The sequence below is a fragment of the Platalea leucorodia genome, assembly GCF_965183815.1.
Source record: "Platalea leucorodia genome assembly, chromosome: 1".
NCBI lineage: Eukaryota > Metazoa > Chordata > Aves > Pelecaniformes > Threskiornithidae > Platalea > Platalea leucorodia.
Window position 1 is genome coordinate 72121415 of NC_138823.1, and position 15199 is coordinate 72136613.

General features: G+C 37.8%; 1 protein-coding gene across 2 annotated transcripts in view; it reads left to right on the top strand.

Moving 5' to 3' along the window:
- Positions 1–2479: 2479 nt before the first annotated feature.
- Positions 2480–15199, top strand: part of PTPN3 (protein tyrosine phosphatase non-receptor type 3) — a gene marked incomplete at its 3' end in the record, with an annotated part of 96225 nt that continues 83505 nt past the window's right edge. The window contains exons 1-4 of one of the 2 annotated variants that reach the window (XM_082307220.1): positions 2480–2632; positions 13066–13173; positions 13319–13376; positions 14459–14537. In XM_082307220.1, the coding sequence (XP_082163346.1) occupies positions 2495–2632; positions 13066–13173; positions 13319–13376; positions 14459–14537 (383 nt within the window). In that variant the 5' untranslated portion in view covers positions 2480–2494. The remainder of the gene's footprint in view (positions 2633–13065; positions 13174–13318; positions 13377–14458; positions 14538–15199) is intronic. The other variant, XM_082307221.1, reaches the window with a different exon arrangement.

A 15199-nucleotide genomic window follows, 5' to 3' on the forward strand; every position in this document is an offset into this window, starting at 1 on the left:
TGCACTAGGAGTGCAGGGGCTGAACGCGACTCTCTTGCTTTCTCCAGGCAGATCAGGAGCTGAGTGCTGGAGACTCCTGTGATCATTGCTGTCTGGCTAAGGTGAAAGAGAAGAACAACATACTTAGAAAAAGGGAATAGTGGAAGTATTAGGGGGTGGCAGGTGAGAAAGGTTGGGGAATATGAGCAGAAGGGTCAAATAGCATTTTCCCAAGAGCGGAGAAGTCTGTAAGCTCCAGGAGCGTTAGGTGTTGCAATGCAGACTGAGCCCTGAAGGCCAGAGCGTGACAGGCTGACGAAGCTTTGAATCTGGCTACCAAAAACTTCTTATCTAGTAACTGTACCACAGCAAAGAAGAACTTTCTCCTTTTACCCATCAGTGGACTAGTGGATAGAGAGCTATTTCTGCAAGTGACAAGTTTGGGGTTGTTTTTTGACCTCTGAGGGTGGACAGGAGAGAAAAGACTGCAGCATAATTCATGTAGTCGCTTGGCTTTTTGGTAAAAGATAACACAGTGCTGAATAAATAGTTTAAAACTCAGCTGCTAGAAAATTAGAGAATGTGAGAATGAAGGTTTCGTATATATTCATAATCTGTCTTCACCTTTTTGTATGTCCTTGATAAGTAGATAATTGCATGTTTTCTTTAGCAATAACCATTCCTGAATAAAAAGCCCATTTTCTGGATAAAAAAACCAACATACTATGATTAACTTCAGACTGTACATCAAGAACAATTTCAAGGCAATGGGAGTGTATAGTGTTTTAGATGGAAATACTGTTCAAAATTCACGTAAAAATCACCTCTTCCTTTTTTCCCCTCCTTTAAAAACAAAAAGAAAACACCCCCCCCAAAAAAAACAAACACAAAAACCAAAACAAACAAACAAACAACAACAAAAAACCCCCACAAATCCCCCAAACCACACCTTTGGGAAAGAATAGAAGGAAAAAGGAAAATACTACTGATCTCCTAGGAGAAAATGCAATGTGCTGGCTAAATAAGTGAGTCTTGGCAATTTACATACACTTGATTTCTAGAAAATATACAGTAGCAAACTATCAATTGGCTGACAAAAAAAAAAAAAGTATGTGAGAGGACTTGTTGAATGCTTTTGTGTGTCTGACTTCTGAGTTTTCTGTCAGAAGGGAATTGTTTTAGCTGCTTCTAAGTATAGATTACACATTGTTACATGAGGATGGATCACTGAACTGCTTTGTTGCCTTTGGTAGTCTATACAATTTTGCATCTCATGGCTCTTCATTTCACATTTCCTTTTTGTAGTGATGTGTGAGTAGATATAATGTTTCCAAATTTTAAATGATTTTATTCTAAATTGTTCAGTTTCTTTAGCTGCTTAAAAGAAAAGCCAGCCTATGTTTTAAGGCAGATACACAAATAAGGGGAGATTGTAAAATAGTCCTGACATTGGTGCTGTCTAACTTGGCCAGCTGCCTGGGAAACACTCATATTATGCAAGTCTTTGTAGCTAGCCTCTACTAAGTGAGGTATGATTTGGTAATTAGTTTTCCAGGTTAATTACCATACCATCCTCTGCTTCGCTTGCCAACTGGCTTTATATGCTGTGATGTTAATTGGTAAACTGATCCAGTGAAGAGAGGCTTGAAATGTTTACAGGCTTGACTGTATTTAATTCATCTCTTATTTCAATGAATGGCTTTTTTTGTTATGTTTGTGGGTTTTCTGTTATGTTTGTGTTTTTGGTTTTTTTTTTTTTTTTTTTCATTTGTGAAAACTCTGAAAAGAGTTTTGGTGTTCATGAAGGTTTTTCCAAAAATGAAAAAAACAAACTCCAACAAAACAACTTTTTTTTTTTTGTCGGATGTTCTTCTCAGATATAAATTTCTTGCTTCGTGAATTTATGTATGCTAGGTTGTAAAATATTGACATGCTTTTAATGTTAATTCTGGTTGCCTTACATATGGCATTTGTATGTATATTCCTGAAACAAAATGCTATTTGACAGAACATGATCTGCATTAACTGGAGACTGTTTTGTCACTTGACAGTAAACAGAATCGTTTTATTGTGGTGAAACTTGTGTGGTAAATACAGAAGTATGTAGGAAATATATAAGGGGGCGAGGGATTTACTAGTTACAGATGATTAAAACTTGTCTTGACATTGCCTTCCTGCTTTATAGTAGGTGTTTGGATTTTTTACTGATTTTAAACTAAGGCAATGGCCCATGCTTAACCTAAGTATATGTTGCAGGGGTTATCTGTGATTCTCTTAAGCTGGGTACATTTAGAACATGGAAGCCCCTCTATATATGCGTTTATGGTCTGATTTACAATGTGCTAATTTTACAACTTATTCTTCTATATAAGAAATATTTGTTACTAGGTATTTGGGGTGTAATGAGGCCTTCATGATGATGTGCGTTTCTCTGAAGAACCATAGATGAACATAGTGAATTATAAGAACTGTTATTAAACATAATTTTTGTTTTATAGGTTATTCCGCAATAGTTATGAACTCCCGTTTACGAGCCTTAGGTGGGAGGATAAATAACATACGAGCATCAGAACTACCGAAAGAGAAAACCCGATCAGAGATAATCTGTAACGTCCACTTTTTGGATGGCTCAGTACAAAGCTTCAAAGTTAACGTAAGTTTGGAAAACTACTTTTTTTTTTTTAAATACATAGAAATCTGAAAGCTGAAGATCAAATGTGGGACACTGAAGCATGGGATTTCCAAAAGATGTTGAAGGTGTAGCTTTGCCATTACAAATTGCAGAATTACCAGTTATGAAATGGATTTATAAAGTGCTATTTTAATTCTTTCAAGTCAACAAACTGAAATGTCATAAAATCATGGCATGCAGATTGTATCTGGAAAAAGGTCTTCTGTGTAATATGGGAACCATGAAGAAATAGATCTGGTGATCATTATCAGCTATGAATAAGTAATTCATATTTAAAGGGGACTCCCGAATTTGGATGTGCTCCTCCTTTTCTCCCATCAAAGGACTGGTAGTGCTAAAAGGAGGAGGCCTTGTAAATTCCTGTAGTTATGTCAGTACATATTTTCTGAAATGCAAAGATGATGTAAATAGTGAAGAAATCATGGCTTAGTAGGACAGTTCTGTCCAGTCTCTTGTACTTCAATGTAGTCTCTTTATCTGAGAGCGGGGAGGGAAAGGGGATTAACGGAGATTTGTACTCTACATTTTTACTGTATTTTATTCTGTAAATATTTTGGTTTATAACCTTCAGTACTGATTAAAAGTATTAGTTAATTTTTCAATGAAAACAAAGGAAATACCTTCACTCCTCAGTCAATTTTCAGTAGAATTATCTGACCATGCAGAAAAACTGTGGATGAATTTAAGTATAATCGTGTGAATTTGTGTATATAATACTTGTTTTATCCAATTTACCCTATTTGAGAAGAAGTGTTTTGCTGAGGAAGCTAAGTTGTTGGATATCTTAGATTATGCAGTGCTTTCTTATAGGAGATTCAAAACTTCACCTGAAAAGTGTATTTTCCTAGGTATTATTACAGTTCTTTTTGCAGACTGATTTTATTTTTGAACTTTGTCTGTTGGATATTTATTGAAATAGAAATAATTTGATAGGTAAACAGATGATTTTTATTCTAATTATTTTCATTCTAATATTAGAATTAATCTTATATTTTAGTATATATTTTATAGGCTATATATATGTATATTTCTATACGTGTGTGTGTATGTATATGAGGTAGCTGACATTGGGGAGTGGGGTACAAGTAAAGTAGGTATATAAAAGAAAGAGCAACACATCAGTATACCGTGTCCATGGTTCGTTTCCAGCATGCCCTATAGGATTGCCTTGTCTGTCAATGAGCTAGCATAATTGCCTTCCCCTCCTGCACGAGGACCTTTGAAAAATGAGGAATTTAAAACTTTTTGAAATCCATGCATAGTAATATATTCTTCCTTGTAAACAAGTGTTTACACAGCTTTAGATTTAGCGCTCGGCCTGAAGGCCAGCACTGTACAGTGAACTTTGCGCTTCTCATTTCATCCTTTAAGCAGTGAGTGCAGTATGATAAATGGGAACTACTTTGAAACTCTGGACCCAGCTGACTTCTCTCCCTGCCTTCAGCATACCCCCAGGGTATCCCTGCTGGTTACCTCCTTCATCCAGGAATTGGAAGGGCCTCCTTTACTGCAGCTGTAATGCTGAACTGCCATAGGGGTAATGCAGGACCCGTTATTGCTTTATTGAAAAGAAGCAGGGAGCGTCACTGCCCCATATGTTATGGGATAACGCAAGGAAGAGGTTTACCAGAAGATTTGTTCTTTCAATTACTGAGCTTTCATACTGGTACTGAGGGATCCTGCGCTTATCTGCCAGGATGGCCCTTCCTGATTACCTAACCTTGATGGCGGCCTAAGAACAGGCTTTGCCCCTCTCTGGTTGTGTCTCCAGGCCCAGTTCTCAAAAGGGTTTGAAGCCAGCTGTGGAAAATTTGTATCCGAGTTCAGCTTCTGTTAACAGAAAAATTCAGCTTCGTGAAGTTTGTGCCTGAATGTGTGTTTTTATTTTAATTGCCAACATCATTCAGTTTTATATCTGTGAGCAAAGAGTAACTCGGGTCTGTGGTCAGTCTGGGAATCAGCTAGGCATGTATTGAAGGAAAATAAGTTTTGCTCTGAACAGATTTTTCCCCACTAGTGAAGTCTTTCTGTGTTGCTTTAGAGAAACTCTCATATCAAGACATTAATTTATAGATCGGATTTTGCTCGCTCCATACTTTATTCATTTCTGGTTGCCAGGTCAATTGATAATTCTACATTTTAAAGAAATTAAGTATGCATATCACGTGGCATGATCATCCATAAGGCAAACTAACAGCAATGCATTTAATAATGTAGTAATACATTATTAAAATGAAGGTGCTTTCTGAAATGACTAGACATAGATACAAGATACATGGATAAAAAGACATACTATGTCTTGTAAGTGTTTTAAATATGTTTTCTAGTTTTTTTACTTTCTCAGCTTTTACTGTTGTTGCTGAAATCTGTTGACTTTCTCTCCTGTCTGAGTTTGGAGAATTGGAACTGAACAGGATCACTTCTTTTAAAGCATAGGGTGTAATGTTTTCTTTTTAAAAGAACTTCAATGTATCAGTGGAAAATAAGGTTGGGAATTTTTCGGGGTTGTATGTTTGTGGGCTAGTGGTACCTGGTTGTGATTTATGAAAGCTCTAAGTTTGGGTATATCTTACAGTTTGAATGAATATTAGGCTAACATTAATGTATACATAAGTATGCTTTACATTCATAGACAGGATTATACTTTTCTACCACAAATAGTGGAAAGTGAATGGGGAAAAGCAGCATATTCAATGCTTGGCCTTTGTCCATTTAATAGCATAAATGGAATCAAAGACTCCTCCCATTCTAATGACAACAGACTGAAAAATACTGAGCATTGCTTTGTCATGTAGCAGCTATCTGAACACAGAATTCTTACCGCAAGAGGATTTCTTTCTTTTAAAGGCATAGGGGGATTATATAGAAAAATTACATCAAAGAGGAGAACCATCAAGGGTAAGAAGAAACTCAAAAGAAATTTACTTTGAGTTTAAGCAAATAGATATTCCTAAATTGTCATTTCTAATATCTTTTTGGCACTGCACAGATGCTCAAGACTAGTAAATTTGAGGTGGATTTAAATTTAATACAAAGATGATAGATTAAATAGTCTAAATTTACAACCTATTGACACACTGAAAAGAACTTCTTACGTATTTCAAAATTTTGAACTAGTACCAAGTGACATCTTTAAAATGATGGTAGAACATTCATGGTACCTCCAAATACAAAACCTTTTAGAGAACAGGGAGAATAGAGATATGACTTACCATTCTGTAGCAACAGGATTGTTATAGAGCCCACACAGCTGATTTTCATCAAACTTTGTTAGCACACTGCATGGGCTTCTGAAACTTTCAAAGTTACAGCTATAGGTCTCTCTTATCGTTCTGCTGTTCTGCTGGATGGTATTTTCTTTTCCCAGTGGTTGTAACTCTAGCAGTGTGAATGAAAAGCTAATATCCTAAAACTGGGCAAAGGAAGAAGGAAGGTGGATTTTGCTTATGGAAATAACCTGAGGGACTTTCTGTCTATTGAGAAACCTGAAGATAGCTGCATAATCTGATTCCTGGAGATTTGTTTATATTAAGCGCTTATCCCAAAGAATATCACTAGCCTGACCAACTGTAAATAAAACTTAACTTCAAGAGAACAGTGCCATTTTTCTCCTGGATTTTTGGCTTTGGCAGAGTAGTGAAGTGATAAGCTTTTTTGTTCATTGTTTCTATTTAAAGGCGTTTATACTACACCTTTGGTGAATCTGAAGTTTGTACGGGTGGTATCACAAAGAGTTAATCAGTGTAACTTGTGGTATGTGCTGTTCTTAAGTCATCATTATCAAGGAGTTCACATGGGAGTACAGGCAGACACATTCCACTCCATTGCTTACAGTTCAAATAGAAGTGTATGTTAACTCCGCAAGGCTGAAATGGCCTTTCTTGTCTTTCCCCCATTATGTGTTTCAGTATTTAGATGAAACATGTCCAGAGTCCAGGCAAAGAATATAAGGTGCGGGTAAGCTATGAATTGAAGATGGTCTTTCAAAAACACATTTGAGACAAAGGCTTGACTGCACTTGGTATGAGTGTTGCATTTGGTTTTAATTATATCCAGGTTTTCATGAAGCCTCCCAATAGATTTCAGGTGTTTGAATTTTGTGATAAGGTTAATTCACTTCTGTCTCTGATGTTACCTCTGTCTTGTTCTAAGCCTATAATGCATAAGCTTGCCACATGGGGAAAAATGATAGTTGTCATTCTAATATATACAGAATGTGCTCACATACCATGTTTGGGTGTGTTCAATAGGTGTATATTGAGCAATAATGCAAATTTATTTGCAACTTTTGGTATAAACGTGCAGGAATTTTCCATTATTGCTCTGCTTTGACTCATTTACCAGGAATGACCATTTGGGAAGTACGCCTCTCAATTTCCAGTAAATTGACTTTTGTGAAGGGATAGAATTTACAGTGTCAGATCACTTCTGTATTGCATTATCTTTCTGAGTTGATGCTGATGTCTTAGTAACTGTGATTTTTGCTTTTAGACTAGTTGGCTTTTAGTAATAGGGATTCTTTCTAGAAATAAAATGATTAGGCAGTAATAATGAGAAAAACTGCACAACTTGAAATTCGGATAGTAAGGAATGTTTTTCCTTCCCCACCACCTCAATTAAGCTCCTTCTTCCAGTATTTGAGAAGGAGCATGATGGTTACAAGTAACACCCACAAATACTATTTGCTATGTTTAAAATAATGGGCAGAGATACAAGTCTTAAAGGTTCTTTTTGATTGTGGGTGTGAGTTATATTTTTAAACTGCTGATAGTAAAATGCAATGATGCAGAATTGTTGGACCTTTGTCACTAAGTTTTCCTACTGGATATTGCTTGATAATTCAAGACAGTTTAGTGCTAATCTGTGTTCCCTGCATGTTGAAAGAACTGCTGTATGAAGTTTCAGGCTGGCAATAAATATTTAGTCTTATATTGAGGGAGATCAGTATACTCTATGACTGGAAAACAGTAAGACAGTATGAAATTTCATGATGCCTTTGAGGACAGTGGGAAAGTGATCTGACCTACAGCAGGCTTGTTAGTCTTAGCCCTTTGTGGGGCCCGGCTTCATAATAAATGCTGAAGGAAAGAATTAGCAGAGGGGAGATTTTTCCAAAGTTAGAACTGGAATGACTAACCTCATGTATATGTTTGTTTTAAATCACTTTTGAGGCAGAGGAAATGCAGTGGGTCAAAACTCTGTGGGCTTGGATAAATATTTTGTATGACCTTTTATATAGGAAAATACTGAGCTGGAGTGTATGGAATCCAGAAGAGTTAGGGGATGGGCAGGGAGTTGGCTCAAGATGTGGCAGTAGATCTTGCTGAAAAGGAGATGTTAAACAGTGCAAGGACATTAATAGAATTCTTGACTGTGAAATTTCATTATCATGTTGCTATTGAATCTTTTTCAGTAAATCAAAAACGTAAGGTTTGAGGCATTATTAACAATAAAAAAAGATACAGGTATATGAGGTAGCGGATAGGTTATCTTGAACAAGGAGTAATTGCAGTGAGGGAAATCAGTAGTGTAAACTAATAGCTTTCGTAAGATGAGGTAATGGGTTTTTTTAAGCTCAATTTTCAGTTGCAAACAACAGAGGAGGAGAGCACTGGTAGTTTGCAGGCTGAGCTGCTCATGTGTTACCGTTCTGAAAAAGGTGAGCGCTGTTATGCACCAGGCAGGAATCTTCAGCCAATGCCAAGGAAGCGTTACCAGTGTTAGTCTCGGCATCGAGGCCGTGCTCCGGGGAATGTCACGTGTGGATCCTGCCTGCTTACAGACAAAAGAGGGAAGTTCCAGTCAGGCAGGCATAGAAAGTACAACTAGGATGCTCTGCAAAAGTATTGACCTAAGGAAAGAAGAGGCTGTTTTGTTTATTCTAGCCAAACAAAATCTTGCATGCCCTGAATAAGAGCATCAGGTGAGTAAATAAATTCCAGGAAAAGGACAGAGTTAGCAGAAGAGCAAGTAAATAAGCTGTGTGTAAAATTAGTGTGGAAATTAAAAGAAAGTGTAGCGCTTTGGTCAAGCTCATAGGCATATCGGGACCAAAGGACACAGGCTGTTTGGTGTGGATGACTGTTACAGGCTAAATTAGGAAAGAACGACCCCAAACAACACATCAGGGGCAATGGGTATTGTGTCTGAAGTGAGACTAAATTTGCAAAAGCTTAGGTGGTGCTTAACTGTGAGGTTACCATTGCCAGAAAGTGGGGGCAAAGCAGCAAAGAGGAGAGGGACAGGGAGATGTGCTGTATGTTGCACTGTACTCTTAAAGTGTCACTTTGTGCCACTTACCTTGTAGAAGTTAACAAGCTGAAAAGGATTGCTTGCATATTTACCCCTCCACTCCAAAGAACTAACAGTCTTCACTCTAGGTTTGTGCAGTTCTTAGGACAGTTGGTCATGATCACCCGAGCTTCTAGGCAGTACTTGATTAGAAATTATGAAGGGTTTTTTTCTCTTCAAAATTGTGTAGCTTACTAGAAATTAAACTTGACTAATCTAAATTTCCCTAAATATAGCAGGAAATTGTTGTGGCACAGGCAGAATGTAATAGGTGTTAGTTATGACTGCTTTAAATATTAATTTTTTGGCCTATCCAACATGAGGTGAAATATATTTCAAGGCAGATTTAAATGGAGGTGAATGGTGTGTGGTTATGGGGTGGTTGATGCAAAGCTTTTAACAGTTCAGAATAAGGGTTGGTAGATGTCAGGAAGATGAAATAAGTCGAAATTTCTTTTCAGGGTGGAAACAAGCAAAACTCTTGGCAATGTTTCTTTTTAGTAGAAAAAACTTGAAAATTCTTAAGATTATCTTAAGAGCTTTTGTCATTTCAACAGAATAGGCTACTGTGGAAAGTGCATAATTTTTTTTAACTCATTGTAGAAAGGCAAGAGCTTTATTAAGAATGTCTTAACTCCTTGCTGTAATGGTTGACAGGGTTAAGAAGAATTTGGTTCTAATGCCCAGTTTAGCTGAGCGGTGTTCGTGTTGTTCTGTCCTCTTCTTACGGCAGAGGGGAGTGAAAATTTGATGTGTTGTGAAGCACTTGACACATTGTAGTATTAGAGTGCACTGTGGCTATGGACTGTATTGGAATGGATGTCAAAATTCAGAAGCAGTGATGTGACATGCTTAGCCTGCCTCACTTTAAATCTAGATTTCAAAACTGTTTATGTGCAAAACAGACTGAAGATTGTGCAGCGTGAGGTGTGTGGTAACTTTATTTTTAGGTATATAGGCTGAAAAATAATTCAGGTATTTCTTAAAACAAAGCCAAAGCTGAGTAAATATAGATTTTATTGAGGAGCACCAACAAAACTTCTCAACTTCGAGGACTTTTAACAACTGAAGAATACTTAAACAATTTAAAACGACATTTTGTACTTAGCTTAGGTTTCTGGAGTGGAGGCTTGATCTAGGCACTGTAGAAGAAACTTTGTGCTTTTGATACTAGAGAGCAAGAACTGGAGCCACAGAAAAGTAGTGTTGGAAGCTGCTTGTGATGGGAGATGTGAAGAGGAGGAGAAGGAAATAGTAGGTAGTTAGGTGGAGGAGACTAGTACTGTTCGAGCAGCTGGGTTTAGGGTTGGGATACCCATGGGAGCATTACAAAGAGAGAACTGCAACTGCTGAGCAGGAATACTGTGGCAGGGAGCTTGCTTAGCAATTCGTGTGTGCCGGAGAGAGGGGTGAATGCAACTGTGAGAGGGCGGGGAGAGCGAAGGTGAAGGCATCTGAATTGGGATGAAGGACCAGAAGCGTGAAAAATGAGAAGGGAATTAGGAGATCATGCTGTTGCAAAGAAAGGGGACTGAAGGGAGTCAGAAGTGTTGAAATCCAGAGAGAAAATTAGCAGAAGAATCTACCCTTTGTGGTCTTCTCCTGCCCCGTTTGTAGTGAAACCTGAGATGCCTGAACACTTTCTTTCGATAAAGTGTATATCTCATCCGCTGTAATTACTGCTTTTGGTCACAATATAACTTCAGTTGCCTATTTAGCTCGTGTCAGAAGTATGCGCCATAGATGGGCAATTATGTTGTACAGGTGTTATGTGATGTCACTTGAAAGTTTTGTAACATTCTGCATATAAAAACATAACCCTGGGGAAATGAATATGGTACGTATAGTAAGGCAGTGCTAAAGGTGAACATATTCAAGTCAGGAAATGCCTATTATTTCAGAGGGTTAAGGTATCACCTGCTGTTTTCGTAGAGCCCTCTTGTGTACGTATGTGGATAATCGCAGATAGCAAATCTCAGTCTTTGTAGCGGAGCCCACCTCATTGATGGTGTGGGACAGAACTGCCTGACAGATGCACGGCACCGTGGCTGTGTGTGACGAGGAATGCTTGGTCGCATGGTCCTTACCTGTTGCCGAGACTTCAGTTTCTAAGCTGGATCTAGCTCTACGCTATTTCAGAAACAAATTGCGTTTGATCAGTGCCGTGGTTTGAATATCCCAAGGAAGAGTAGCGTGTTTGAAAGGAGGGGAGTAGGAATGTGCAGCTGGGGAAGGAGGAGACAGAGCTGCTGCTTTTGATGGCCACACAGACTTAAAGGCCTGAGTAGACTTGCATTTATTGTGATACCTCAACTGTTTGTTGTGAAAGTTAAACAAGATACGAGACTGTTGGAGAGGAAAGGGTAGTCTCGTACATAGGACAGTCAAGTGTTGCCTACATTGTTTTCTTCATATGTGATTTTACTCCAGAAAAACAGGCACAGCTTTTCACAGGAGGCCAATAGTTGGCTGTTACCTTACCTTGCATCTGGAGCCTGATACGGAAACACTGAGCATTCAAATCACTAATGAGCTACTGGGAGTTCTGCTCTGGCAGTAGGAAGCGTTGGGTAATATTCCGTCCTCCAAAATACGGTAGCTAAGTGAGTGTCTTGCTTGAATCTTTGTTCTTCTTTTCCCATCTCTTAAATAGGAAGAATGCTTTTACGAGATAAGGGAAGACTATGGAATATGTTACTATTTAAGACAATTACAACAGTGTAGTACCCTGTTAAAAGAAAGGTAAATCTGTCTTCTGAACAGGACTTGAGTGTTGTATAATAAACAAGGTCTAGACAAAGAGAATTGAATACAGTATTGTGCTCTTGGCTTATTAAGTGAGCACTCTTATGCACTGGGTAAGACTGGGGCCCTCCACAAAAGTGTGGTCACTATCATGCTTATACATTAAGTCCTTTGTTTCAAGAGATTGATTAAGAAATCAGAACTTAATTAAATCAGAACTTAATTTTTAAGAAATTTGTTTCAGAACAAAGTGCTTGTCTTTCGCAGTCTAAATTTTCCCCTGGTAAGTTGTTGTTGTTGGTTTTGTTTTGTTTTGTTTTGTTTTTTTCCGCATGTGTGCTGTTTATTTCTGCTTTTTAAGACTGAGATTTGGAAGATCACATGAAAAATTAGTTTGCTATAATTTTTTGAATAGACAAGATACCAAGCAAATCGGCCTGATTTTTGTTCTGTCCATCAATTTCGTATATAAAAATCTAGACCTGAAATGCCATACAGCTTTGCAAGCTATTTATTATGTATTAGCATATTTAGGATTGCCATCTTGTTGAGGGGTTTTTGTTTGTTTCTTTTTGTGATTGGGTTTTTAAAATAGAATTGGTTCACAGTGCTCTTTGGCAGAAGTTGGTTAATCTGCTCTCCACAATGCTATGGCATGGAGATACTTGTTTAGTTTGGGGAGAATTATACCATCCTTACACTTCTGGATCTCCGCTGCCTGTGTAATTCCCTATTGCACCAGTTATTCTGTGATACCTGTTTTGAGGGACGTCTAGGCAGAAAGTGGGGTGGCTGAACGGCGGCTGAGGGGCAGGTGGGAGTTCAGGCTGAAGTACAGGATCTTATGGCTGGAGCACAGCATCCTCCTGCTTTTTTCCCTCCGTGCTGGTGTACACCGGCTCTGCCTTTTGACAGCTGACGTGGAAACGGAGCGCTCTGCTTTGGTGGTGACAGCAGGGCCCAGAGCAGCCCCGTGCGGCTGCAAGCCATCCTTGCAGGCTGCAGCTCCCGAGAACGGCATTGCTCCTGAAGGCTGTGGTCAAGGGAGAGGTGGTCTGCTTCAAATTTAATTGCTGGACTGACCTTAAGGGCTTGAGTTCACGTCAATTCATATTATGAGATTTTGCATGCCTAATGTATTTTGGCAAGAAAACCTCTTTAAAAAAAAATACTTTTATCTGACTAAAATTCTTATTGCTGAGAAACTTTAAACCGATGAATTAGCAGCTATTTTTATTCATGGGTTACGTTTTTTGTTTTTTTTTTTTTTTTTTTAAAAACAAGTTTATTTCAATTAATTGTATCTTAAAATGTGTAAGTGTTGCAGAGTTTCACTTCTAAAGTTTTCTTGTTTTCAGAAACAAGACACTGGACAGATATTGTTGGATATGACCTATAACCAGTTGGGTGTGACGGAGAAGGAATATTTTGGTTTACAGCAAAATGAAACTTCAGTAGATTCACCTGTAAGTATAGTAAATAATAAATGTGTGTGCATGTATATGTGTGTATACATATATACACACACATATGTATACACACATATACATGCACACACAAACACATAAATAAACAGTATTTATTTGTAAATATTTTTAATCCATCTAATAGTTTTTCATTTCACAGCGATGGCTTGAACCAAACAAACCTATTAGAAAACAGTTAAAAGGTAAGGCTTGTTTTTAATATCTTGATTGTAATTGTGTAGTCCTGTTTTTCTGTGTTCTTATGACTAGAATAAATACAGTTCTTGTAAATTAGTGCATCCAGATGGTAGATTTTCCTTAAGAGCAAATCCTATCTCTGCCAGTCTTTTCAGCAGAGCTTTCTACATCTCTTGCTGCTACCTGAGTGCTAATAAGACCTGGTAGGTCACTAACTTTGATGCTGTAATAGCATCTAAACCTGGCTTCTGAACAGTGTTGAACATCATGGCTGCGAAAACAGTAGTCATATCATGGTGCCAGTAAATTCCTCCTGATAGGGAAGATGAAGAAGAGGGGTTTTGATCAAGGGAAGTGGAGCCAGTTTCATGTATAGGTTCTGGCAATTTCTTGTCTCAAGTAGAGTAAGAAAAAAATAATTTTATGCTTGTTTTTAATAAAAACCAACCAAGCAAAAAACCAACACTAGGTGCTTCCAAGTGTATCTGTTCTAGTACGTCATGCTTACAAACAGCTTTGGGTAAGGCAGAATGCTTGCCAAGAAGGACAGGCTGGCCAGCATGACCCTGCCAGATAGCAGCTTAGGAGGACTGAGTGACGCTGTCCCAATTTGTGCTGTGAAACCTGAGCTGTGTTTTTCAGCTCTCTTATTTCTACCATATGCTATAGATTGTGTATGAATTGAAATAAAAATACATGAAGTTAACATGGTGAACTTCTGTTAATTTCTTGTACTTATATGTAAGGTAGAATTGAGCATTATCCTAATTGAGATGCTTCAAATATATTTGCTGCTTTTTTCTCTTCCAATACCTGTGAGGCAAAGATAACTACAGCCTTTTATGTAAAGTAGCATATACAAAGTACTTTAAATGAAAGCATCACAATATTTGAGAGTATTTTCTTCTCATAGTTGGTGTTGGGCGATCAGTAGAGACTTCTTGTGGTTTCATTTAGTTTCACAAGAAAAACACATGAGATTTCTATGTGGTTATTAATGTAATTTTTCTGTAAATATAGAAATAAAAACCTTGGGCTCTTTCTTTTTTTAAACAAAAAATTGATTCGCTCTTCTAAAATATTGCAGGAGGTTTTCCCTGCACCCTTCGTTTTCGTGTAAGGTTTTTTATACCTGATCCTAACACACTTCAGCAAGAACAAACCAGGTAACTTCTGTCTAATGTTTGCTTCCATGAACTAAGAATGTGTAAAGCCTTCCTTTCCCATCTCCGCAGCTTGGCAAACTATGCTTTATTAGGTAGATAACTTTGTATAACTCTTTGTATTAAATGTGTTTGGAATTGACAGCTTGACGCGATGCTCATAACGAATGGTTTCTGCTACACACAGCCTACAACTCCAAAATACAGCTGGAGTATAAGCTAGTACAAAGATGGCAATTGGTTTATTTGATTCCTTTTTTTTTTGAGCCCTTCGTCACTTGAAGTACTTGCCTATTGCATTTTTTCTCCTTTTCTTTTCTGATCCCTTAATTAATCAGATGCAATGATTGAAAAATGGGGAAGTTCAATGACTAAGCTGTTTGCATGCCCTAAGTCTACTTTAGAAGTTTTGTGTCAACTCTGAGTCAGTTTTGAAAATGTGTAGTAGATTTAATGCTGAAGGCGTGGGAGGGTGGGGTTTATTTTGTTTCAGGAAGAACAGATAACAGTTCTTGTTGTCTAGTTTGCCCATTACTTGTAACATGCAAAGATCTAGAATGCTTCAGTTTATAGTAGACCTTTAAAATTTTCTTTTTTAACCTATCTCTGAGGTTTTGGGGTGGTGGGGTACATGAATTATAAGCAATTATCAATTAGCTTGTCAC